We start from the raw sequence: 24959 nt of genomic DNA, 5'->3' as shown, positions 1-24959 counted from the left end.
GAGCCCGAGTCAGACGCTCAACTGACCGAGCCGCCAGGGGCCCCCACAGTGGCAAATCTGCCGGTCGGTTTTATCCTCTTTCCCATCTCTCTAACCTCCCACAACACCGTGTTAGTGAGGCTCACAAAAGCGCCAGGGCGGAGAAACGAGGCCGAGGAGGAGGCGTGCGGCCCCCGACCCGGGTGGGAGGACGGCCGGCCGAGAGCGGGGCCCACGCGGGGCAAAGGCTCTGAAGGGCAGGCGGGGTGGAACTGACAGGGCAAGCAGCAGGAACGCTGCCCGCAGTGACAGGACGTGTGGTGCGGCTGCGACACCATCGTTCAGATAGCGGGAGTCACTGAGTAATTCAAGGAACAAAAGCGGAGGGAGGGGACCAGGTGTGCCCAAAGGGAGGGCAGAAACGTCCAGCCGTCGCTCAGCGGGCCGAGGGCGAAGGGTGCTCTGCGGGAAGGCAGTGCCGGCTGAGGAGGCGCCACAGCGGGTGGGGCAAGGGCATCAGGCAGACGCTGCCCACAGTTCAGTCGAGAGATCCACGTGACGAGGTGACACTTGAGCAGAGACCTGGAGGAAGTGAGTCACGCGGAAATCCGGGGCAGAGGGACGGTGGTGCCGAGGCCTGGGAGGCGGGGAGGCCCGAGAGGAAGGGCCAGGTCAGGTCAGGCCCTGAAGGTGGGGAGAGGAGCAGGAGGAAGAGGAGGGATGAGGTAGGGGAGAAGGAAGAGGGGAGGGAGAGAGGGGGAGGGAGCGGGGAGAGAAGAGCAGGGGAGGGATGAGGGAGCAGGGGGCAGGAGGAGGGAAGGCTGCAGGGTGGGACAGGGGGAGAGGAGCAAGAGGAGGAGGAGGGATGAGGTAGGGGGGAAGGAAGAGGGGAGGGAGAGAGGGGGAGGGAGCGGGGAGAGAAGAGCAGGGGAGGGACGAGGGAGCAGGGGGCAGGAGCAGAGGCCAAGGTTGGGGGGGAGGAGCAGGAGGAGAGGAGAGGTGAGGTGCGGGTGGTATGGGTCAGAGCGAGACGAGGGGGGAAGGGGGGAGGGGAGGAGAGGAGCAGGGCAGGGGGGAGAAGCAGCACGTGTCTGAGACCAGCGCGCGGCTGGGGTGGCCTGCACAGAACACAGAGAGTCACTGCTACAGGAGGCTGCACAAACCACAAAGACTAAGGTGGCCCTTAGTCCCCACCCCCCGCCCCGCGGGGTCTCTGCTCTTGGGTAGCTCCCAGTGTCATCCTCCCCAGGCAGACTCCAGGGAAAGGCAGAGTTGGCTGGAGCTCTCCTGTTGCCCCTCTCACCCTTCAGCCGTCCCAAGCTCCCCAAGACCACCTTCGCCCTGAGGACACGCTGCTCGGAGGTGCACTGCTGCGGCGACGCAGCTCCGGCTGCAGGGCCGGCGCCTGGCCACCAGAGGGCGATGCGGGGCACTGCCGGCCCACGGCCAGGACCCGGGAGAGCAGAAGCGCCCTCCGGCCACAGAGCCTGCAGTCATCCCGCAGCGCCCAGGGCAAGCCCTCTGCCCCAGGCTCTCTGAGGAGGCCCTGGGGAATAAAAAGACCCCTCTCCCTCAGGCCTCTGAAGAGCACCGAGAAGGCCGGTGGCCACGCTAACCGGGAATAAGTGCGGGGGGAGCCTGCATCGGGACCGGCTCCCACCCCCCAGAACCTCACCGTAGGGCCCCGGGGCCCGCCTGCTGCACCCAAGTCTCAACCTCCTCAGCTGCAAACCAGGGCCAGACCCGCCCGGAGCAGAGAGCCGGCACGTCGGGGTCAGGACCACTGCCACACATTCTGACTCGTCTCTGCATTCAATGCTCTAACCTGCCGAGCACCACCGCTTAGCCCGGCCCACCTTAACGTGCTCGGACGCTCACATCAGCCTACGGTGAGATAGAACCGGCCAACGCAAAGCCCAGTCCACAGCAGGGCGCTGACCGCCTCGTGTAACTGCTCAAACACCGTGCAGAAAGTGAGGGACAGAACGGTCGTCGGCGGACCACCGCTGACCCTCGCGATCGAGAGGCTGACGGGAGCCGTGGCCGCTGCCCAGCATCACGAGAGGAGCGAACCGCGGATCGCTGGCCCAGGAAAAGATCAAACTCAAAATTCCAAGTACAACTTCCACTGGATGCGCATCGCTTTGGCACCATCGTAAAGTCTGGAAACAGTAAACTGAACTATTGCCAAGCCAGGGACCGTCCCCGTGGAGGAATACAGAGCACTAGCCACGGACCGTCCCCACGTACAGACGCACGCACGGGGCGCCAGCCGGGGAACGTCCACACGTACGGATACGCGCACAGAGCGCTGCACCAGCACAAAGAAAGCACCCAAAACGGCAGCACGTGGGCAGTTACTTGGACACACTGCTCTCCCTGGCTCTGTTTCATGAGCACCTGATTCTGTGTCCCCAGTGAAACAACGCGTCTCTGTGTGTACCAGCCACCCCCTCCTACAGCCCTAGGCTCCCACCATAACGGTCTGGGCCTGCCTTGCTCCCCAGTCTACCCGGCTTCACGTCCAACCAGGCGCCAGCACCCCCCTCCGCCAGCCCTGCGGCACCCCCAGCCCACAGCCTCGGCCCCCTCCCAAGTCTACTACCCTGATCTCTTCCCTACCCCTCCACACTCCCAAGTGGCTGCCCAAGGACCCACCCGCAGCCCCAGGACGCTGGCGACACCCTGCCTGGAAATCTTCCGTGGATCTTTCTTCCGTGGAAGAAATTTCAGATGCCCCGTGCCAAGCTTTGCTCCCCTGGTTCAAAACCTTCCAGAGGCTTCATGCTGAGCTCCTCCTTTGTGCCTTCGGCACCCTCAGGACCTGCCCCTTCCTGCTTGTTGGCCTCCGTCCCCCTCCCAGCCCTCCCCCACCAGGCCCTGGGCCTCAGGGCTTGGGTGCCCTGTCCCGCAGCTGGCTGCCCCTGGAAGACCCCTCCCCGCCTTCAAATCGACCTTCCCTTAAAGGTGCCTATTCCAGGGGCACCTGGGGGGCTCAGTCGTTTAAGTGTCCGACTCTTGATTTTGGCTCAGGTCACAATCTCGCAGCTTGTGAGTTCGAGCCCCATGTCAGGCTCCATGCTGACAGCTTGGAATTCTCTCTCTCCCCTCTTTCTGTGCCCCTCCCCGGCTGGCTATCACTCTCTCTCTCTCTCTCTCTCTCTCTCAAAATAAATAAGGAAACTTTTAAATAAAGAAATGAAGAAACAAAAGAGCCTGTTCCCAAGGGTCTTTGCTGGCCGCTCATCTCCAGCAGCACCCAGCCTTTACCTCGGCAGTTTTGTTCTCCACGTGCACTTAGCACCTTCTGGTAGTTTCCAGCGCCCTGAATGTGCGTGTGTGTGTCCCCGCCTTCCTGTCTCCTCACACGGGAATGTCAGCTCCTGGAGAGCGGGGCCCCGGGGGTCTGGCTCCCTGTTTCTGCCCAGCGCCCACACCAAGAGCGAGTGAACTATGCGGGCACTTCACGTAAATGACCTCCTGGTCACAAGACCCCGCAGGGTGGACCTCGTTTCTCCAGTCACGCAGTCAGGGCCTGACGCTGGGGCTGAACTGCCTCGTCCCGCCATCACGGCCCCGCGGGACTGTCCTCCAGCCCCAGGCCCCGTGGGGACAGCTAACTCCAAGTCTCGCTTCCGGGGTGAACAGCCCCACAGACCCCCTCCTCCCAACAGCCGCCTCGCCTCCCTGCCTCCTACTCGGACGCTCGCCAGCCTCGAGCCAGCCTCAGTGCTCACTGGAACTACGAGTCCGGGCACCCGGCCTCGCTCCTTCTCTAGTCGCGTCTGAACACCCGGAGTGCCAGGGCCGGGCGCCTCACACCCTTGACCTCAAGGCCCCACGCCCGGGAGGCGCTGGCTCCGCGGGCCTCGGGACCCGCGTGTTTTGCACACGGCCCGATCCCACTCCCACGCAGCCGCACGCGATAAAAACGAACGTCTCCAAGTGTCATTTTCTCGGGCTTCAAAGCAGGCAGCCTTTTGCACAAGTAAATATTGAGTCAATGCTAAGAGCAGAATGAGCTGTTAAGTTCTATTTGCTACTTTCATCCCCAGGCTCATAACCGAGCACAAGCTAAACAAAGAGAAACAGCTCTCCGCCGACGAAATGACATTCAGCAGGTAGAATCATTTCTGTGGGCACTTCTCACATCAGTGATTTGCTTCTCCAACATTGGCAAATATTTGCCACTTATGTCTTTTATGTAATGTGAAGATAATATATTCCACTGTCTTCCAAAGCTATCTTAAATGCCTTATAAAAACAGGCAATTCACTGGCTGTGTTTTCTCCTGCCGCTACACACGAATCCAGTAATTGTTTAAATTTGAAAGCTTTGGTTTTAGCTTCTTGGTGTTAGACTTAATACTTAACTAGCAGGCTGAAGAGAGAAAAAGCTCAGAAGGCCACCAGCCCAACAAAAGAATCTCATTTGTACACGTTAACCTTTCATCCTGCCCATACGCGGCCCCTCTGCCGACAGGCCGTGACCGCTTTGTTCCTAAGTAGGACTCTGGTTTCCCCAAGCCGCGTCCGTGACCACGTCCGTGAGAAGCCTGACGGGGGCCCCGATCCTGAACCAGAGCTGCACCTCCCATCAGACCTAGCTCGTCTTCACCGACAACCTCCTCGCCGCCTACTGTTAGAGACCGCTTAGCTCAACCAGGGGGACGTGAGCAAACCACCCTGACTCGTCAGTGACCACACAGTGACCAGTACGTCAGTGCCCGGAAAATCAAGTTAAAGGGAGACGGCCCAAGGCAAACGAACCGGAACAAGGCACCGACCACACCGGTCGGCGTCCATCCTGTGCGCGCACGCTCTCGGGCACCGCACACGCATCGTCCCCTGGGTCTGCACACCCGGCCCCGCCAGCGCCACGGGGAGGACCGACGAGGACAGCGGGGGCAGGACCGGGCTCGCTCCCTCCGGGGGCCGGAGAGCAGTGTCCTCAGCATCCCCACCCTCCCTCCGTGACTCGACCTCCCCGCACCGCCTCTGGGGCACAGCTGTGCTGGCGGGCTAGAAAAGCGAGTGGCTAAGGCATATCCTCAAACCCTGAGAGCGGACTCCTTCGCGCCAGGTCCACCCGACACCCCGTGGTGGGCTAGACCCCGGCCGCCCAGCTGCCAGGCTCCCCTCTGCCGCACCCACACCTGGGATGCTCTACGAGTGGCCCGGTCATTAGCGTGGGGTCTGACAGGCTGTCCCCAAGCCCACTGTAGTAACAGCAGTGACGAGGCACAGTGACGAGTCCCGAGGCACCGCAGATAGGCAGGCCGCACAGCAGAGCACAGGCCGGGCGCTCCGTCAGCACGAGCGCAGGAAATACACCGTGAAGTCCAAAGGCGTGGGCAGAGCAGCATTACCACGCGTGTGGAGAAAGAAAACTGGTCGTGCAAATGCGCAGACACCAAAGTCTCTCTCTAGAAATTACTTCTGAATTAGCAAAGGAAAAGAGGAACCTTCCAGCAGTGGAACGGACAGACGCCAACTTTACCAAGTGACCGGACGGGACTCATCCACTTGGGACAAACCAGTGGTAGCCTCCTGCCATGGCGACGAGACCACAAACCTCTTAGGTGACCTTCCTGCCAACGACGGGCCCGAATCTCACCCGCAGAAACGAGACGAGCCACGCTGACGGACACCACGGAAGAGCGGGCCTGCCCTCTTCCAAAACACCGACACCCGGGGACACGGCGCGAGGCTGGGACGCTGCTCCAGGCCGCCAGAGATGAGGGACGAGGAAGAAGACAGCCAGCGCGTCGCCGAGACGACAGGCACGATGCGAACGTGGGCCGTGGCGGAGAGAAGAGCGCCGTATCGACGTGCGCCGTCCCGACTCTGGCAACAGTGCTGTGGTTACACCCAGAGTCTCTGCGCTTGGAAAACACGCAGAGACAGACGTTCTCAGGAGGAAAGGGATGCGATGCGTCCAACAGACTCAAACTCCAACGTTTGGGAAAAACGCGCATACACACAAGCACACACACACAGAACGAAAAGGGGCAAAATGCAAACGACTGGGGAATTAACGTGGGTGTCGCCTGGACCGCTCTTGCAACTTTTTTGTAAATCTGAAATCACATGAAAATAGCAAGTGTAAAACATCACGTGCCTCCACCGTGTCTGGAAGATGGCACCCAGAAGTTGGCAGGCAGAGGCGGTGGGGGAGGCGGGCATTCCGCCGCACGTTCTTCGGTGCTGCGTGAATGTCTGACACGTGCACGCACAAAGCCATCAACAGAATGAGCACACAACCCTTCTGTGTGCAGGGGAACAACCCTTCTGCACGCAGAGGGGAGCACCTTGGTGGACAGGGCCGCTCGGCTTCCAGGCTCCGCCCACCCGGCCTCCCCCAGGCCCTGCAGCCCAGCCGCGTGCCTCGTGCGCCACCTGCTGGCCGAGTGGGACGCCGCCCGCCTTGGCGCGCCAGCCCCGGGGCCAGCCACCCTGGCACCTGCCCAGCTATGAGCCATCTCATGACGGCGGCCACATCCCGCCTTCCGGAGAGCGCCTGCATCCAGCGAGACGCCCCACGCGGAGGGACACTCCACAGAGACGAGACGTACAAAGGAAAGCTCACAGGCGGCAGGCAAGTGAACTCCAGCAGAGAGGTTTCAAGGCAAGAGCGTGCCTCAGAGCCCGTGCGGCTCCCATGGCCCCCACGCGGCTCCCATGGCCCCCGGGAACCAGGCTGGGACTGCACTGTCCCCTGCTGGCCTGCCCCCCGAGCACTGCCTTGGCTCCTCCCCCCCACGAGCACTCACGGCCTGTCACACACCACACCGACCCTGAGCCCCCAGAGGAAGGTGCGAGGTCAGCAGCAGTCACGACGCCGGTCACCAGCCCTGTGCCCCATGAACACTATGAAGAGCGGGGACGTCAGCCTGGCTGGTCCTGAGGAGCAAACGAGAGTGGCTCCAAAAGCCGAAGGAGCTCCACGGGGGCACAAAGGAGAAAGGACAGAAAATCCCAGATCAACCGCGCTGGGAGCAAGTTACCGAAACGCGTCTAAAGTAAAGCATAAGGACAAACGACTCTCCTCCTCGGGACTCGCTGGCAGGACAACACAAACAGACGTCCTCACGAGGTAACCCCAGAACGCGGCACAGCCACACGCCCTCCACCAGTGATGGACTTACCGAGGTCCGTGTTGGGACCGGCCAGAAGTTGCTTGAACTTGTCGAGCCGGGAGGCCTCTCTTTCACTTAACGCTGAGCTGCTGAGGGTGCTGGGGTCTGACGTCCCGCCAAGTGCGACGGTCACCGAGTGCGGCAGAGACTGGGACCTCTGCAAAGGGGCGGCGTCGCTGGCACTTTCTGCAGAGAGAGAGAGAGAGAGAGAGAGAGCGCACGCGCAGGGGGTGAGGACGGCCTCCCGGACGCCCCAGCGGCCATTCCCCATGAAGAAGGCCCCACCTGTGCCACTTTCCCTCGGTGAGCGCCACTGTGTCACCGCTGTCCCTTCCTCCCGTCACCGGGCAGTGCAGACCCGGGTTTCTTGGGCAATGAAATGAAACTAGAGGACGCCCACGACGCCCGGCCACCTCACCGGCGACACGGACACGCCCACGCAAAGGCAAAATGGTGATGCCCAGAAAACGTGCCTCAGGGCAGACCGACGGTCAGGGTCCTCCAAAGCAGGCCTGCCAGGCGTACCAGGCGACACCGCCCGAGGACCTGTTGACACCGAGCAAGGATGCGGGTCCCCCGGGCCTGAGCATGGAAGGAAACCACCGAGTCACACGTGGAGGGGAACAAGGCCCACAAACGCACTGAGGACTCCCAGATCTCCCCACGCCCCATGGGGGAGGTGGGGCAGGGACCCTCACCAAGAGAAAGCTCAGGAAGCAAGAGCCCACCACACGTAGGGGAGGGGCAGCGGCTGCGGGCCTGCCCGGCCCTCACCCAGAGTACCTACCACCACGCGCGAAGGCCCAGCGACCCCGCGACTGGACGCACAGGACCGAGGTGAAGCAGTGCACGAAACCCAGCAAGCCAGGACCGGGAACAGCCACAGGAGAGAGCCCAAGGCCCAACAGGCCACTCACAAAGAGCCACCGGGACCAACAGGGGCCCACGAGCAAACGCAGTGACGGGTGCACACCCCCAGGTCTAAATACCATCGAGGGTTCACACCTTCCAAAAATGAGATTTAAAGCAGAGGGATAAATAAGCTCCAGGAAATGAAATGGGGCCAGGGACAGACACGTGAAGCGTGCATGCCGGCTGCTGGCAGCGGCTGGAGGACCCCCACTGTCCCTCCCGTCGGCAGAGCGGACCCATCACCCTAAAAACCCAGATGGGGAAGGCTTCACACAGAAACCCTCAGGCCACGGGGCAGCAAGGCGGCCCACGGCCTCTGGGCAGAGTCCGGCCCAGTCAGGCTTCCAGAAAAGCCCACAGAAGTGGGCGCCATGGTGAGAGCACCTCCCGGCCCCTCCTCAGGGCTGACCCTTCACCTGCAGGAGGCGTCCCGCTGGCCCACCTCGGGGAGGGCTCTGCAGGGGGAGGGAACGGGGAGGGTAGTGGCGGGATGTTCAGACCCCCCCCCCCCCAACACCGCCACCCTCAGAATCTATCACCGAGCTACGTGTCATGATTCTTTACGAAAAACAACGGGCAGAAAGAACAGTCCCCCTTCTATCGCAGAACTAAGCGTGCTGATCTCACTCCTCTGCGACCGGACAGGATCAGTGCGATTTATGAGGACACGTGACAAGGGGCACCTGGGTGGCTCGGTCAGTTAAGTGTCTGGTTCTCGATTTCGGCTCAGGTCACGATCTCACGGTTCTTGAGTTCAAGCCCCACATTGAGGATACGTGAGGACCACTGACTCCTGCACGGAGCACACATCCGGTCACTCTACGATGGGGCAGGTGGGGTCTGGAAGGCACAGCGACGGCAGGTCCCCCCAGGAAGCCGGAAGGCCGACAGCCAGGTCCCCCTGCTACCGTGAGTGGCAAACGCGTCGGCCTCCCCCCTCCGGGGCCCCTCGGAGCGGGTCTAACCTTCACCAGTCAGGGCCCACCCACCACCCGCTCGCAGCTCAGTCACGGTCAGCGACCGACACCGACCTCACCTGGCCGTGCCCCCTTCCCGGCAGACACGCACCTTGCCACGAAGCCAGTGGCAGCCTAAATCAAGCAAGCGCGCCTGACTCCAGGTCTAGATCTCTCAGGTGTTTGCTCAGGAAGGCAGGACGGCCTAGAGGTAAAGAACAGGCACCGGGAAGGCCAGCCTGAGAGCGCCACGCGGCACAGCACTGAATTTTCAGGCCGCCGTCTCTCAGGGGCAGACACTGAGCAGGTGACGTGCGTGCCCCACGGTGACGCGCCGTAAAGGCACGGGCGCCCGACACGAATGCTGGCCGTGGCAAGGACAAGCAGCGCTCCGAGCAGACCATGCCCTGTGGAATGCAGCGTCCCGGGCTTTCCCAATGGCACAGCACCGCGCCACGCACACTCTCGTCACATGGAATTCACAGGTCCCTCACCTGAACAGCAGCCGTGTGGCCCATGCAGGGACGAGGGTGGGGCGGGGTGTGGAGGCAGGGACAGCACGTGGTCACCAGGCCCCGAGGACAGCCCCGCGTACCTCAGCAACATTTACGGAATGAGCCGGTGCAGCAAGGGGAAACAAAGGGAGTGGGACGTGGTCCCTGCCCTCGGGGAACCCGCAAAGCATACAGATGAAGCGTGAAGACGGACGCGACCCTACAGGGAAGCCAGCTGACCCGGCACCTCCCCGCCAGAGCCCGGAGCCTCACCCTCCCGGAAACCCTACGGATCTCACCTCCTCTCTGAAACCTTCCATGATATGCCCCTGGCCCTCCTCAACAAGACAAACCTGGGACTTCTACACCCGGGTACTTCTGGGTCCCATCCACCACCCTGAGGCCCCGTCCCGCTCTCGGAGGTGAAAGACTCACCTCCTCGCGTCTCCCCACTAGACTCCCACCAGGTGCCAGTCGACACCTCCGCGCGGGGCCCAGTCGAGCAGGAACGAGCACCGACGTGTCCATCTTGGCGCGGACACAGAGTGAGCCATCCCGACGACAAACGGGCCACCAAGGGGACTGGACACAGGCCCATGGGTTCTGCCCACCACTGCCAGCCCCCCGGGGGGGTCAGCTCCCTAAGGGGCCACCTCGGCACTGCGTATGGGTGCGGGGGGCTTGGGGGGGGGGGGGGCAGCCAGCCCTGGTCTCCGCCCACTCCACGCCAGGAGCAGCCACTCCCTGCCCCAGATGCCACAACCAGCAAAGTCCCCTGGGGCTGGACTCGCCGGTGGACAGGCCCCACCCTAGGCAGTGAGGCCGGCGGCTGGCGGCAGGCCCTGGAGTCAGACGCCGGGGGCTTGAGCCCTGCGCCACACCACGCAGACCGCCACTCCAGGCAAGCCGTGTGACTTCTCCGTGCCTCCCCCGTAAACTCGCTCCTACAGCAGCTGCAGAGTCTGCCGGGGTCCGCCCATGATGAGGGCCCACCACAGGCCTTGCCACGTGGCCATGGAGGACAGTCCACGAATGCCGGCTGCTATCGTGACACGGGGGTTTTCACCCAGAGCAGACAAAGGAAAGACGTTGCACTCCCACGCAAGGGGAGGTAGGGGGAGGCAGGGGGAGGCAGGGGGAGGCAGAGGGAGGCAGGGGGAGGCAGGGGGCAGTTGCAGTTATCGGCCCCCGCCCCCAGCATGAGCCGCCAGCAGCACCTTCCACTTGGCTTTTACAGGAGGCGGCCACGCCAAGGCCCCCCACCCTGGCTGGACCCAACCGTGCACGTGGCCACAGGCTGAATGCTCTGCACCCCGAAGTTCATACGTTGAAGTCCTGCCCCCCGACGGGATGGTGTTAGGAAGAAGGGCCTCTGGGAGGTGATCGGGTTTAGAGGAGGTCAGGAGGCTGGGGTTCCCACGGTGGCATTAGCACTCTCGTAAGAGTCACAAGACAGTGGGTCTCCCCCTCTGGTCCCCCCCCCACGTGGGGATACCGCCTTCCGCACCCAAAGAGGGCCTTCGCCAGGATCCAACCATGTTGGTGGCCTGATCTCAGACTTCCAGCCTCCAGAACTCTGTTCATACTCCATCTGGTCTATGGGATTCTCGCTACAGCCACCCCACTGACCAACACCGGCCCCACATCTCTGGGGTGCTGAGGCCCCCTCCAGCAACTGCTCGGACGGCAGGTATTACAGAGGCTCTACCCAGGCCCCCCGAGACGTGAGAAGATGCCTCAATGGCTCGCATCAGCACAGCAAAGGGCAGAGGAGCACGGGGTGCCTGCCCACAGCAAGAGGTGCGTAGGCTGAGGGTGCGCAGGGGGACGGTCAGAAGGCAGGGGGCAGTCAGTGCAGGGGGTGGTCAGCACGTAGGAGGCAGTCAGTGCAGGGGGTGGTCAGTGCAGGGACAGTGAGTGCAGGGGTGGTTAGTGCAGGGGCAGTTAGTATGGGGGGCGGTCAGCACACAGGGGAGGTCAGTGCAGGGGGCAGTCAGTGCAGAGGGTGGTCAGCACGTAGGGGGCAGTCAGTGCAGGGGGTAGTCAATGCAGGGGGTGGTCAGTGCGGGGGCGGTCAGTGCAGAGGCGGTCAGTGCAGGGGGGGGTTAGTGGGGGGCAGTCAGCGCAGGGGGCGGTCAGCATGTAGGGGGCGGTCAGTGCGCATGGGGGGGTGGTGCGCATGCAGGAGCCGGTCAACGCACGCAGGCCGAGGGCGCACAGGGACGGTCCATCGGTCACAGGGAGTCCCAACCCACTTGTGGAAGCCCTACCCGGACTTTCATGTTCAGGCTCAAATACTTTGAAGTTCACTCTATTTTAGAAAAAAATAGTTTAGATTCCAATATGCAAACTGATCACCACACTCTCACCTAAGGAGACTTGCGGCATCTCAAAAGTTAATCAACCCGTGGGAAGGGTTTCTGAAGACAGGCCAGGTACGGACACCAGCTCCGGGTGTGCCGGAAGGGAAACCTGAGGCCGCCCTCACCAGCGTACGGGGACAAGCCTGGGAGGGGGAGCCAGTGAGGGCGTGGTCGCACTGGCCCCTCTGCTGCCGGTGCCCACGCCTCCCTCCCTCACCTTCTCAGAAAGGCGCCCCGAGGCCTCACCTGTGATTCCGCCCCAGGGTCCTGCCTGCTCTCATGACCGTGCCCCGCCTCTATTTTGATCTTTGGCTCTTGTCACCTCCCCGCACGCTCCGTGCCTCCTTGCCGATCATGAATAGGTCGGTGTCCGTCCGTCCCCCCCCCCAGCCAGAACGCGCTCCAGGGCAAGGACTCCCCTGGGGGCCGCCAAGCCCTGAGAGCGGTGCCTGAACCATCCCAGAAGCTCGTCAAATACCTGCTGTCTTACATCACAGGCCCCCGAAAACAAAAAGAACCACAGTAACCACAGCAATCTCGAGAAAGGCCACGGAGAGCCAGGCACAGGGTACCAGACACACACCGATCCCATCCTTCAGTTTATAACCTGAACTCACCACTCCAAACCCCGGACCCCACCCCAGCCCCACGCCCATGTGTACCTGACCCGGGGCAGGGGATCGCTGGAAGCTGCCGACAGAGGTGCAGGCTCTGAACGTGCAAGCAGCCTGGCCCCTCGGCTGCAAATGTCACCCCCGGAACAACCGGGGTGCACTTGGGAGGGAGACGGGGTCCCCCGGGGCCTTGCACTAGCCACGTCTCCCACGACCAGCCACAAAAGCCACATACCCTGCCCCCGCACTCGGAGGAGAGAAGCGCTCAGCTGGGAGGGCAAAGAAAAGTCCACCGCGGGCACGGAGGGAGCTCCTGCCGCACCCAGAACGGAACCCGCCTAATCTCCCACAGGGAGAGGACTCCGGCCCCTTCTCTCTCAGAAACGCACCCCGTCTGCTCGGTGCCCCCATCCCACCTGCAGGACAGGATGTGTGGCTCTCGCTGACGGACTTCACCAGCCGGAGGTCACCGCTCGGCACCGCGGGAGGCTCGGGCGGCCTGCGGCGCTCCTGCCGCTGGCTGTGGTTGCGCAGGACGCGGTTGGCCGTCTCCATGACCACCTCGGTGTTCAGGCTCTCGGCCGCCATGGCCAGGAGCTCATCGTCGTCTTCGCTGGCGTCCCAGGCGTCGCTGGTGTTGCTCTCAAACTCCTGGAAGGTGCTGGTCCTCCTGGCCTTCACCGGTGTGGTGGGCACCTTGGGCGTGGCCTTGAGCAGGCTGCGAAGCAAAGGCAGGTCTTTGCTTGTCCTCCCGGAGGCCCGAGAGGATCCCCCCCAGATCCCGTCAGGAAGGAGCCCCCCGGTGGGACAGTGCACACGTGAGGGTTCCACTTCAGCTGAGCTGAGGGTAAAGCTGAGGGTAAAAGCAAACACGATCCAAAGAAGCATCCAGAAGAAGACTCGTAAGGATTTAGCGGCAGGAAGGAGAGGCTTTCGAGGGCCAGTCACGCTGAGCAGCCTCGGCCCTCGTACGGAACCGATTTGGGAGCAAACGCAGCAATGCACAGTAAGGACACTCAGACCTGCTCCCCAAACCTCCCGCTGGCCGGTGCCTGCAAACCTCCCGGGGAGGCTGTCCACAGAACACAGGCCTCTGGTACGCGGACCTAGAGAGAGCACAGCTTCCACAACGTCCTTAAACAAGGACAGCGCGGTCCTGCGGGGCCACAGTGCCTCTCGCGTGCCTCTGGGGCAGAGCCCAGACCCAGGGGCACAGCAGGCCCCAGGCGGCCGCGCAGAGTGCAGCCAAGGGCGAGGAAGTAAACCCACCGCCGTGAGCCAGGCCCTGCCCCACCAGCTCAGGGGGTGCCAGCCCCGGGCTCTCCCGCACAGGCTCCCCCACCTCAGGCCGGGCTTCCAAGTCTGCCTTCCTCCAGAGGACGGGCCGTGCGAGGCCCCGACACGTGTCTGCGGAAGGGAAGACCGCTCGCCTCCCCCTCAGGAATCCCAGGGAGCCGGAGGGCCACCACGGCGCCCAAGAGCGTGCCTAAAGCAGCCTGAGTCCAGGCCTCACTTACGTGCCATGTAACAGTGGGTCGAAGGGGGGGTGCTGGGCGCCATACACATGCTGGATGCTGTTTAAAAAAGAGAAGGGAGACCGGTTAGCTTCTCTTCCGCCTCCCCGAGAGCCCACCACTGACTCAGGAAAAGGACCAGTTCCCAGCGACCCACACACGAGCCTGAGGGCAGCAACTCTCCATCAGCTGCCACGGGTCCCAAGGGCCCGTCCGGGAGGGATGAATGCTGCCACACAAGCCCGCACGCACAAACAACGGGGCATTCAGCCCGCCCTGCAAATGGGCCTCGGCCCGGGGCCCCAGGCAGCACCGGTGGCGAGGCCACGGAGGGCTGGGGGCTACTCCCAAAGCTCCGGCAGCCTCTGCTCTCCGGCCGGGTGCCACCAGCAGGACTTAGCCCTGATGACCACATGCCCATCTGGAAATTCTCACCTGGTACCACTCTGTCTAAAGACAAAACGCAGAATTACAAAGAGAAGATAAATGTAGTTTTGTAGGGGCGCCTGGGAGGCTCAGTCGGTTGAGCGTCCGACTTCAGCCCAGGTCACGATCTCACGATCCGTGGGTTCGAGCCCCACATCGGGCTCTGTGCCGACAGCTCAGAGCCTGGACCTGCTTCAGATTCTGTGTCTCCCCCTCTCTCTGTCCCTCCCCTGCTCACGCTCTGTCTCTTTCTTTCAAAAATAAACATTAAATAAAATTTTTTTAATTAAAAAACATAGTCTTTTAAAGACGTAATAGTCTTATCGTAAAACTCCTCGGCTCATCAGAATAAACTTGGAAAATGGCAGGCGAGCAGGGTGGTCAGCTGAGCAGCCCGACCCACACCCCCTCCTCCTGGGCCGGGGGGGCTTCCAGCCGGGAAGGCCAGGTGACCCAGTGCAGGTGAGTCAGAGGTAGCGCAGCCCCTCCTGGTTTCACGGCACACACCCCTGGCCCGCAGCTGTTCCCTCTCTTCCTGCCTGGAACTCAGGCGGGAGGCCTCGAGATTCCTCGGCCTTCGTGCCACAGTGAGAAACAACCTTGAGATACGGACCAGCCCGGAACGCGGCCGAACAGGGAGATGAGAGAGCGCAGTCCACCCGTCCGCCCCCCTCGGGCTCCCACTTACATGAAACAAACAGAGCCCGCTCTTCCAGCCGCTAGCAGGGAGACCTCCTGTCACCGTCCGCACACAAGAGACAACCACAGTAACACTGACACAGCAGCCGGCCGGCGGTGCGCACACGCGAAAACAAAGGCAGACGCCGGGGCGTTTCACGCAAAGAAGAATGTTTTCATTTTTAAATTTTTTTTTTTTTCAACATTTTTTTATTTATTTTTGGGACAGAGAGAGACAGAGCATGAACAGGGGAGGGTCAGAGAGAGAGGGAGACACAGAATCGGAAACAGGCTCCAGGCTCCGAGCCATCAGCCCAGAGCCTGACGCGGGGCTCGAACTCACGGACCGTGAGATCGTGACCTGGCTGAAGTCGGACGCTTAACCGACTGCGCCACCCAGGCGCCCCAATGTTTTCATTTTTAAAGACAGAATGCAAGCCTACCTTTTTCGCTCAGCAACATGCCATGACCCTTTCCCCGTATCGTTACCTTTCAATTTACGTAAATGCATTTATTGACCTTATATTTATTGACCTTATATATGACCTTATATTGGCCTTTGATACGTGCGAAAACATACACGCGCCCTATCAGATTCAAAAACGTGATGAGAAGGGCACAAATTTCTCTGCCACTCCTTGTAAACCTGTGATTACTTCCAACGTTTGACAGGTTTTAAAAGTGGTAACAGCAGAATGAGCGCCAGGTGACCCATGCCCGCTCCACCTCCCTGGACAGCATCACCTTTAACCTCGCTGTCCCACCGCATAACCGCGTCGTAACCGAAGCGCTGCCCACCGTGATGCGTCCTGTCCACACGGCAGCCGGGGGGACGACCAAATCACTGCCGATTTTATGGGAGAAAAGGGCTCCCAACGCTGCCTGTGTGTCCCCCCAGTCATTCAGAAGGTTAAACAATTTTGAAACCCTTTTGTTCGCTTGTGCTACTCCATTCAGTAAACCGCCTACTCGGGCCCTTTGTCCGTCGTTCCAAGGGGGCGTTCGCCGTCTTCCTACTGCACCCTAAAAACCTTTTTGGAAACAGAGGATTTCTTGTCATTCAGGCAGTGTGGCTGGCAGAACAGTGGCCCCTAAAGACATCGTAATCCCAGAACCTGTGAATGTGTCCCCTCACACGGCACAGGGGGCTCTGCACACGCAATCAAACACATAAATGTCGGGTGTAGCCTGGGCGAGCCAGGTGGGCCCGATCCGATCACGAGTCCTTGAAAGCCTTCCCGCCCCCTGAGAGGGAGCGAGGCCATGAAGAATGCTCAGATCAAGGCTACACTGCTCACTACGAAGATGGTGAAAGGGGGCCACGAGCCAAGGCTCGTGGGAAGCCTCTAGAAGCCGGAGAGAGGAAGGAAACGCCTTCTCCCTGGAACCTCCAGAAAGCCCTGCCAACACCTTCCTTTTAGCCCACCAACCCCAGGTCAGACTTCTGACCTCCAGAACCGTAAGATAATTCGTGGGTATTATAAGCCAACGGGTTTGTGGTGATCTGTCACAGCAGCAAGAGAAAGCCAGAACGTAGAAGAGAATGGTGACAGACAAGGTGACAAATCCGTCTGCCTGGTTTGTGGAAGCTCAAAGGTCTATGTTGGTAAGTCAACCTCACTTTCATGCTTTACCCAGGGCTCTGCTCTGACGACTATACCCCAAAAGGACCACCCCAGGGGCACGGGGGTCTCAGGTGGTTGAGAGGCTGACTCTTGATTTCAGCTCGGGTCATGATCCCAGGGTCGTGGGATTGAGCCCCGTGTTGGGCTCCATGACGAGTGTGGAGCCTGCTTGGGATTCTCAATCTCTCTCTCTCTCTCTCTCTCTCTCTCTCTCTCTCTCTCCCCCCCCCCAGCCCCCAACCTCTTTTCCTCACTCACACACTCTAAGATTAAAAACAAAGGCCCACCCCCACTGTCTCAGCCCATTCCAACCCTAACAAACACACCACACATGGGGCAGCAGCTTATAAGCAAAGGCATTTATTCCTCACGGTTCTGGAGGCCAGAAGTCCAAGATCAAAGCACTTCCGGGCTGCAGAAGGTGCCGAGTCACTGTGTCCTCACCCGGCAGGCGGCTGGCTGCGCTGGCACAGGCGAAGGGGCAGGGGACGGGGCAGGGGAGGTCCCTGGGGTGTCTTTTATAAAGGCCCTAATCCCACCACGGTGGGCGGGGGACACCTCCACCCTCAGGACCTCCCCACCCCCCAAAGGCCCCGCCTCCTAACACCCTCACTCTGGGGGTCAGGGCTTCCCACGGGTTTAGGAATTAGGAAGCACAGGAACGTTCAGCCACCAGACCTACCGAGCCGGCGTAAGTATTCCACCGTATCCTCATGGTTTCGTTTCTTACCCTTAAGTTTTCAGCCCCCTAGAATTTCTTTTATTTTGCTATGTACTGTGTAAGAAAACTGTTTTTAAAAAATAATCAACTGTTCCAATGCAATTTGTCAAAAACCTATCCTTTTCACCACTGGTTTGAGGACACCATCTTCGAAATGCGGCATTTATACTGGGTCATTTTTTCAGCCGTCCATCCGTTCCTCCACTCCTGTGCCTGTGGCACAGCACTTCAATTACATAAAATATTCCCCTTTAAAAGGGGCGCCTAGGTGGCTCAGTCGGTTGGGCGTCTGACTCCGGCTCAGGTCACGATCTCGCGGTCCGTGGGTTCGAGCCCCGCGTCGGGCTCTGTGCTGACAGCTCAGAGCCTGGAGCCTGCTTTGGATTCTGTGTCTCCCTCTCTCTCTGCCCCTCTCCTGCTGGTGCTGTCTCTCCGTCTCTCTCTCAAAAATAAATAAACACTGAAAACAATTTTTTTTATCGTTCCCTTTTATATCCTAAAATTTTTCGGCAGAATTTAATAAACATTTGAAAGCTACCACCTTGTGACGGGCATTACGGGGAGTCCCAGGCAGGCAAAGACAAGCACACAGCACTACAAACTCTTAAGAACGTTGAAGTTTACTTACAAAGATAAAAAAGTGAATTGGCATTTATAATGTTCTATGAGAACAAACACGTGGTGAACCGGAACATTGTTCGACAGAATAGTATTCGGTTATGAAATGAGTGCCGACGCTACAGGAAGAACGTTGAAAACATTACGCTAAGTGGCAGAAGCCAGTCGTATAAAACACCTATTACATGACCCCAGTTATGTGACATGCCTAGAACGGAAATCTATGGAGACAGAAGGCAGGTTAGTGGTTGCTTGGGGTGAGGGATGGGGAGCTGGGGTGACAGCCAAAGAGTACAGGGTTTCTTTTTGAGGTGATAAACACTCTGATATTGACAGTGGCGATGGTTACGGGAAGTCTTTGGATACACTGCAAAACCACTGAATCTCACCCTTCAAATGAGTGAGTGGTGTCCCATGTGAATTTTTTTTTAATTTTTCAAATGTTTATTTTTGACAGAGAGAGACAGAGGGAGAGAGAGAGAGAGAGAGAGAGAGTGCGCGCATGAGTGGAGGAGGGGCAGAGAGAGAGAGAGAGGGAGACACAGAATCCGATTCAGTCTCCCGGTTCCGAGCTGTCAGCACAGAGCCCGACGTGGGGCTCAAACTCACGAACCACGAGATCATGACCTGAGCCGAAGTCGGACACTTAACCGACTAAGCCACCCAGGCGCCCCTGTCCCATGTGAATTTAAACAGGTGAACGACATTGTATGTGAATCTGAATAAACATATCATCTTTTTGAAAGGCAACACAGCTTCCAGCTGGTTCTCTCGGGTTCTCTCCCGGAACCCAGCCACCATGCTCTGAAGAAGCCCAGACTTGCCACAGGGGGAGCCCACATGTAAGCACCAGAGCCAACGGCTTGAGGTGAGGTCCCAGCAGATGGCCAGCATCAACCGCGACACGCATGAGTGACCAGCCTTCTTCTGATTTCCCTCCCAGCCGCTGGACCTTCCGGTGACACCCGAGACACCATGGAACAGAGACGAGCCATCCCCACTGTGACTGGTCTGAATGAATGAACTGACCCTGATCCCTGACAGAACCCGTGGGCTCCTTTTCAAGGAAACCTATCAGCCTGCCTGGATTAAACACAACCTCTCTGTCATGGTCACGGTCCCTTTCCTGAAATATCCTGGAGGCCTCCCTGACCTTGGTACAAAGTCTCCAATTTTGGGGCTCCTGGGTGGCTCAGGCTGGTAAGCGTCCAACTCTTGATCTCGGCTCAGGTCACGATCTCACAGTTCATGAGATCAAACCCCACACCAGCATGGAGCCTGCTTGGGATTCTCTCTCCCCCCCACTCTGCCCCTCCAGTGCACACTCGCTTGCCCTCTCTCTCTCAAAAATAAATAAACATAAGAAAGAAAGAAAGAAAGAAAGAAAGAAAGAAAGAAAGAAAGAAAGAAAGAAAGAGAAAAGGAAAGAAAGAAAGAGAAAAGAGAAAGAAAGAAAAAAGAGAAAAAGAAAGAGAAAACGAAAAGAAAAGAAAAGAAAAGAAAAGAAAAAAGAAAAGAAAAAGAAAGAAAGAAAGAAAGAAAGAAAGAAAGAAAAAAAGAAAAAAGAAAGTCGGTCAGTCTCCAGTCTTAGAATCAAAGGGCCTGGGTTCAAGTCCTAGGTCCAATAAGGACGAGCCGGCACAGTGCTAACCCAGTAACTGCTGAGCTCTAGCTCCCTCGTCCCAGACCTAAGAACACGTAAAAAAGGGGCCGGCCATGGATGACAGCGGCCTGAGTGTCACAGAGTGACCCACAGACCACACCCACCAGTACCCTCAATCCACTTTGTTCCCCTGAACCACTCCCTATGTCTCAACACGCGCACACAGCTCACAGCCAGCAGGCAGTGGTCTCGGCCTACTGCGAGCACGTCGTTTCCCCCGAGTCCTGCCCTTTACCGCACACCTCGGGCCCCTCCCCTCCCGGGACAGCGCACACACATGAATTCTGCACAGGCACCCCACTTGTGCTTAGTGAGCAGAAAATGTTCCAACAAAGTTCAGGTTCAGATTAAAAGGCATCACTTTTTATCTTATTAAAATTGCATTTTTATCTGCTCTTGCGTAGCTAAAAAGAAAAACAGGCTTCGGCTAAAACCATTTTAAAAGAAAAAATAGCAGCTAACATACCCACCTCATTTCACATAATGAAATTGTTCTTTAAAAAATATGTTAACCAATAAGCTTTTTAATAAACTGCACTGCTCTGAAACACTACAGTAACTCGCTGCTTTAGAGAGGACCCTAGTGATTCCTGAGGAAAAGCAGATACACACGACAACGCCACTCCCAGGTACACACCGTGGGAAACCCTGGCATAAGGACACGGGAGACAGATTCCACAACATCGGTGATACTACAAAGAAAAGAAAAATTTAAGAAAACCCTAGATGTCCATGATCAATTGAATGACGAATAAGCAAACGGGAACATATACATTTAACAGGAGTACCAGCCACAACAGACAGGAAGAACGACAAGCATCAGGTTGGTAAGCTTCATAAACATACCACTGAAGAGTAACTTGAATACAGACAGTATGACATCATTTACAGAACGTGTTTTCTTAATGTTTATCTCTTTTTGAGAGAGACAGAGCTCAAGCGGAAAAGGGGCAGAGAGGGCTCCAGGCTCCGAGCTGTCAGCACAGAGCCCAACGCGGGGTCTCAACTCACAAACCACGAGATCGTGACCTGAGCTGGAGTCGGACGCTTACCCGACTGAGCCACCCAGGCGCCCCGTTTATACAAAGTTTTAAAAACGGAAAATGAAACTCATTTTGGATACGTGTACGAGTGGTCAAAACTCCTACTGCGCGCAAGGAAAACAAATTCAGAATAGTGACAGTGGGTAGGGGTGAGTGGAGAGGGGAGCTGGGTCCAGGGACAGAATCCAGTGGCTTCAACTCTACACGTGTAACAGCTTATTCCTCACACCGGGTGGCGGGCCTGGCGTGCTCCCCGCGAGGCTGCCAGGAGCTCCGTCTCTGCCACCCAGAGGGCCAGAAGGCGGAGCGCTCCTCAAGGACGCGTTCCTGGCCAGCCCCGGGCCCGCCCGGCCACCCCTGTTCTGGCTGCACGATGCACAGAAGCCTTTCAAAAGAAAGCACCACAGCTTTAGTCGTCAGAGAAACGCAAACCGAAACCACAGTGGGAGACCGTGTCACCCCAGAAGGCTGGCAAAAATTAGGAAGGGGACACAAGCGTTGGCAAGAACGGGAAGGCTCTGAACCTCCTGCGCTGCCGAGAGGATACACAGTGGGGCGGCCGCTCTGAGGACAGGCCGGGGGTCCTCCGAGGTCAGTTGCCGCGTGACCCTGGGTTTCCGCTCCGAGGAATGCAGCCCAGAGAAATGAAAACGTCCGTGGCACAAAGGAAGTACTGTTTGTGACTGTCCTCTTGCTGGCAGCCAGAACGCAGAAGCACTCCAAATGCCCGTCAGCGGGCAAGCGCCGGGCTCACGCGGGGCCGCCCCCACACGATGGGGCACGATCAAGTGACCAAAAGGCGTGTAGCGCGAACACACGCACACACTCCGACGTGGACGGGCCCCGAAAACGCGCTCCGTGAAGGAGGCCAGTCACAGAGGGCCGCACCTCACATGATTCCAAACGCAAGAAACGTCCAGAAGAAGCACATCTACAGAAACAAGTAGCCTGTGGCTGCCAGGGGCTGGGGGGGGAGGGAGGGGGCGTCACTGCTAGTGAGCGAGGGGCTCCCGCGCGCGTGCAGCTCACACTCTCAAGTTCACGGCGGCGGTGGCCATACTCTGTAAACCGACGAAAATTACTGCGTGGTGCGCTTTAAGCAGGGGAAATACAGGACGTGCCGATGAGATCTCCGTGGAGATGCCGCACGGAGGGAGGGGGGCAGGAGGGCAGGGAAGAACCAGCGGGGCCCTCCACCCGGACCGGATGCCCAGGAAGGTGGCTGTGCCGCGGGGGAGGCCTGATCCCACACGGGCCCCCGGCCTACAGCGTCACCCACAGACCTCCGAACAGGCCTGAACAACACAGGCCCGCGAGGCTACCGCCACAGAACCAAACGTTGCCACAGCTTCAGGGGAAAACGACACCAGGCGTCACCCCCAGACTAAGACAGTGAGACTTAAGAAGGATGGACCTGTGACCAGCAGACAACAGCAGGAGCCACAGCTGTATTTTCCAGGCGGATGGGCATGAATCCCGATGACCACACAACCCAGCGGCCAGGAAGGATGCTCAAATGGAAAAACAGAACGAACGTAGTGTCACGGAGTCCAACCCTGTGGCCTGACCGAGGCTCCCATCCAGGTGAGAGAGACGGCCCAGACACGGGTGGAGAGATGCCGGGGAGGGCAGCCCGAAGGGGACCCCCCCCAACACCCCCCAGTTCCCAACACAGCCTCCTGCATGAGGCGCGGAAGCCACCGCTGGAAGCCACCAGGCAGGGGAAGGCAGGTGAGGAAGACGGGGTGAAGCCGAGGTTCACCGCAGGCAGGAGCTGGCAGCGAGGGGCGCCTCTCGTCGGAGGCGGTCACGGGTGAGGACAGGCTGGGGACACTGGTCAGAAGGGGGAGGCCCAGAGAAGAGACGGGGCCCCTGACATCAGTGCAGGCTCCTCAGGACTCAGCCTCTCCGCCTTTACGACACAGTTCAGGGAAAGTTTAATAAAAACCAGAATCAAGGGCAGTCCGGGGCCCGCTTGTGGACAGCCAGGTGCTCGGGCCTGGTCTTCACATCGAGAGCACACTTCACTCGAGCCACTCAGCAAACACTGTCCGGCCCAACACTGGTGCTAGAAAGATGCCAGGGAGCCAGTGACAGCCCGCACCTGTTCCTGCCTCGATGGCAGACAATTGCTAGAACACAGGTAATAGGGAAATGAGCTCAAAGTCCCAGGGCAGAAGTCAGGGAGGAAGGAGGAATGCCGCGAGGCCTCCAGGTTTTGACAAAAAGGTGATTCTCGGGGCGCCTGGGTGGCTCGGTCGGTTGAGCGTCCGACTTCGGCTCAGGTCATGATCTCGCAGTCCGTGAGTTCGAGCCCCGCGTCCGGCTCTGTGCTGACAGCTCAGAGCCTGGAGCCTGTTTCAGATTCTGTGTCTCCCTCTCTCTGCCCCTCCCCTGTTCATGCTCTGTCTCTCTCTGTCTCAAAAATAAATGAATGTTAAAAAAAAAATTAAAAAAAAAAAAAAAAAAAAGGTGATTCTCCTGCGCTTCCTGGCAAACAGCTTTCTGGTTTAACGTGGACCCCCTACACCAAGGCCTCGGCTGTGAAACAAAACAGACAGAACAGGGCCAGAACGGCATTTTCTCAATGAAAGGTTAAACAGCAGTGGGTGAGGGGTGCCTGCGTGGTTCAGTCGGTTAAGTATCGGACTTTGGCTCAGGTCATGATCTCGTAGTTCGTGAGTTTGAGTCCCGTGTCGGGCTCTGTCCTGTCAGCGGGGAGCCTGCTTGGGATTCTCTCTCCCTCTCTCTGCCCCTGCCCCATTCATGCTCACTCTCTCTCTCTCTTGCGCGCTCTCTCTCTCTCTCAAAAATAATCAAACATTAAAAATATATTTAAAAAAAATGTAAAAAGCAGTGGGTGAAAATGGCCCTGAGCCAGTGAAGCATGAGAGGAAAGAAATGTCCTAAGCGTCAGAAAGTGAACGACAAATCCTATGGCTGCATTTAGGGCAAAATGCTTCCTGGGGCGCAGATGTGTAAAGTCAACAGGCAGGTCCGGCCGCCGGCCCCCGGCCCCCGGCTCGTGGCTCAGTGCCCCCACTGCGCTCACCAGCAGCTTTCTGAAATACGGACTAAATTAGCAACTGATTTACCATCAGATTCATCCGAACACACAGTGATGCTCCCCAGGTTTATAAAATATTCAGAAGAAGTAAGTTTTCCAAGGAAATTAACTTTAGAGGGCTTCCGAGGAAAACGTAGGAAGCACCATTAACACAGCAGCAACAATGTCCCTCCGCCCCCGCGGCACAATCTGAAACCCTCCGTCCCGTGGAGGGAACACGCGGCCCCACGGACCCAGACCAGAGCATCTCCTGTGCTGTCCCACCACCAACGACCATGCCACCCCACTCCGCTCTGTCCCCTGAGAAAGGGACAGAGACTTGTCTCCTGTCAAGCTCCCTGTGGCCCCCAAAACCCAGCAGGGACTTGGGCAATTACTGAGCCAATCAGCAAGCTGTTTCGTGGACGTCTCTTGAAACAGATCTTGGAAATGAGCATGTTTACAGTAAAATTTTCCTTCACAAGAGAAAAGCACTATGCGAACACATGGGTACAGAGAACAGGCTGGTGGCTGTCAGACATGCGGGGCCGGGGGTGGGGGGGCAGGGGAAAAGGGGGGAAGGTGGGCAGAAGGTTCCATTTCCTGGTGACAAGATCAGTAAGTCCTGGGGACATGGCGTGCAGCACGGGGACTGTAGTTAATAACACCGTGTCGCATAATCGAAAGTTGCTAAGAGAGTAAATCTTTTTTTTTAATGTGAAATGTATTGTCCAATTGGTTTCCACACAACACCCAGTGCTCATCCCAACCGGTGCCCTCCTCAGTGCCATCACCCCTCTCCCCTCCCTCCCGCCCCCCATCAACCCTCAGTTTATTCGCAGTTTTTAAGAGTCTGCCAAGAGAGTAAATCTTAAAAGCTCTCATCGCAAGAAAAACAATCTGTCGCCATGCGTGGTGACCAACGTTAAGGACAGACTGTGGTGATGGGCTCACAACACGCACACACACACTTGTGTCAAATCATTGTGTCGCACGCCCAGAGCCAATACCATCCCTCCACCGAAGCAAAAGCAGCGTGCATTTATCAGAAATGGGAAGAAGGACGGAGAAGGCTCTGGGGTCGGCAGGACAGGGCAGTGTGGCAGCCCCCACTGAGCCCCATTTGCCCGCCCGTCCCCTCGCGGCTGCTCCCCTCAATCCCGCCCTCA

At 58.6% G+C, this 24959-nt stretch overlaps 1 protein-coding gene across 7 annotated transcripts in view; it reads right to left on the bottom strand.

Moving 5' to 3' along the window:
* The window catches only part of TBC1D22A (TBC1 domain family member 22A), a 322333-nt gene that overhangs the window by 286801 nt on the left and 10573 nt on the right, over positions 1–24959 (bottom strand). For 3 of the 7 annotated variants that reach the window (XM_019447231.2, XM_019447232.2, XM_019447236.2), the window contains exons 2-4: positions 13974–14030; positions 12846–13174; positions 7127–7303 (exon numbers count right to left, since the gene is read on the bottom strand). In XM_019447231.2, the coding sequence (XP_019302776.2) occupies positions 7127–7303; positions 12846–13174; positions 13974–14030 (563 nt within the window). The remainder of the gene's footprint in view (positions 1–7126; positions 7304–12845; positions 13175–13973; positions 14031–24959) is intronic. The other 4 variants (XM_019447233.2, XM_019447234.2, XM_019447237.2 and 1 more) reach the window with 2 other exon arrangements.

This window comes from Panthera pardus, unplaced genomic scaffold, assembly GCF_024362965.1.
Source record: "Panthera pardus isolate Hobbes unplaced genomic scaffold, ASM2436296v1 HiC_scaffold_6, whole genome shotgun sequence".
In the NCBI taxonomy this organism is placed as follows: domain Eukaryota; kingdom Metazoa; phylum Chordata; class Mammalia; order Carnivora; family Felidae; genus Panthera; species Panthera pardus.
The sequence above is the reverse complement of the archived record's forward strand: the minus strand, read 5'-3'. Positions and strand labels throughout refer to the sequence as shown.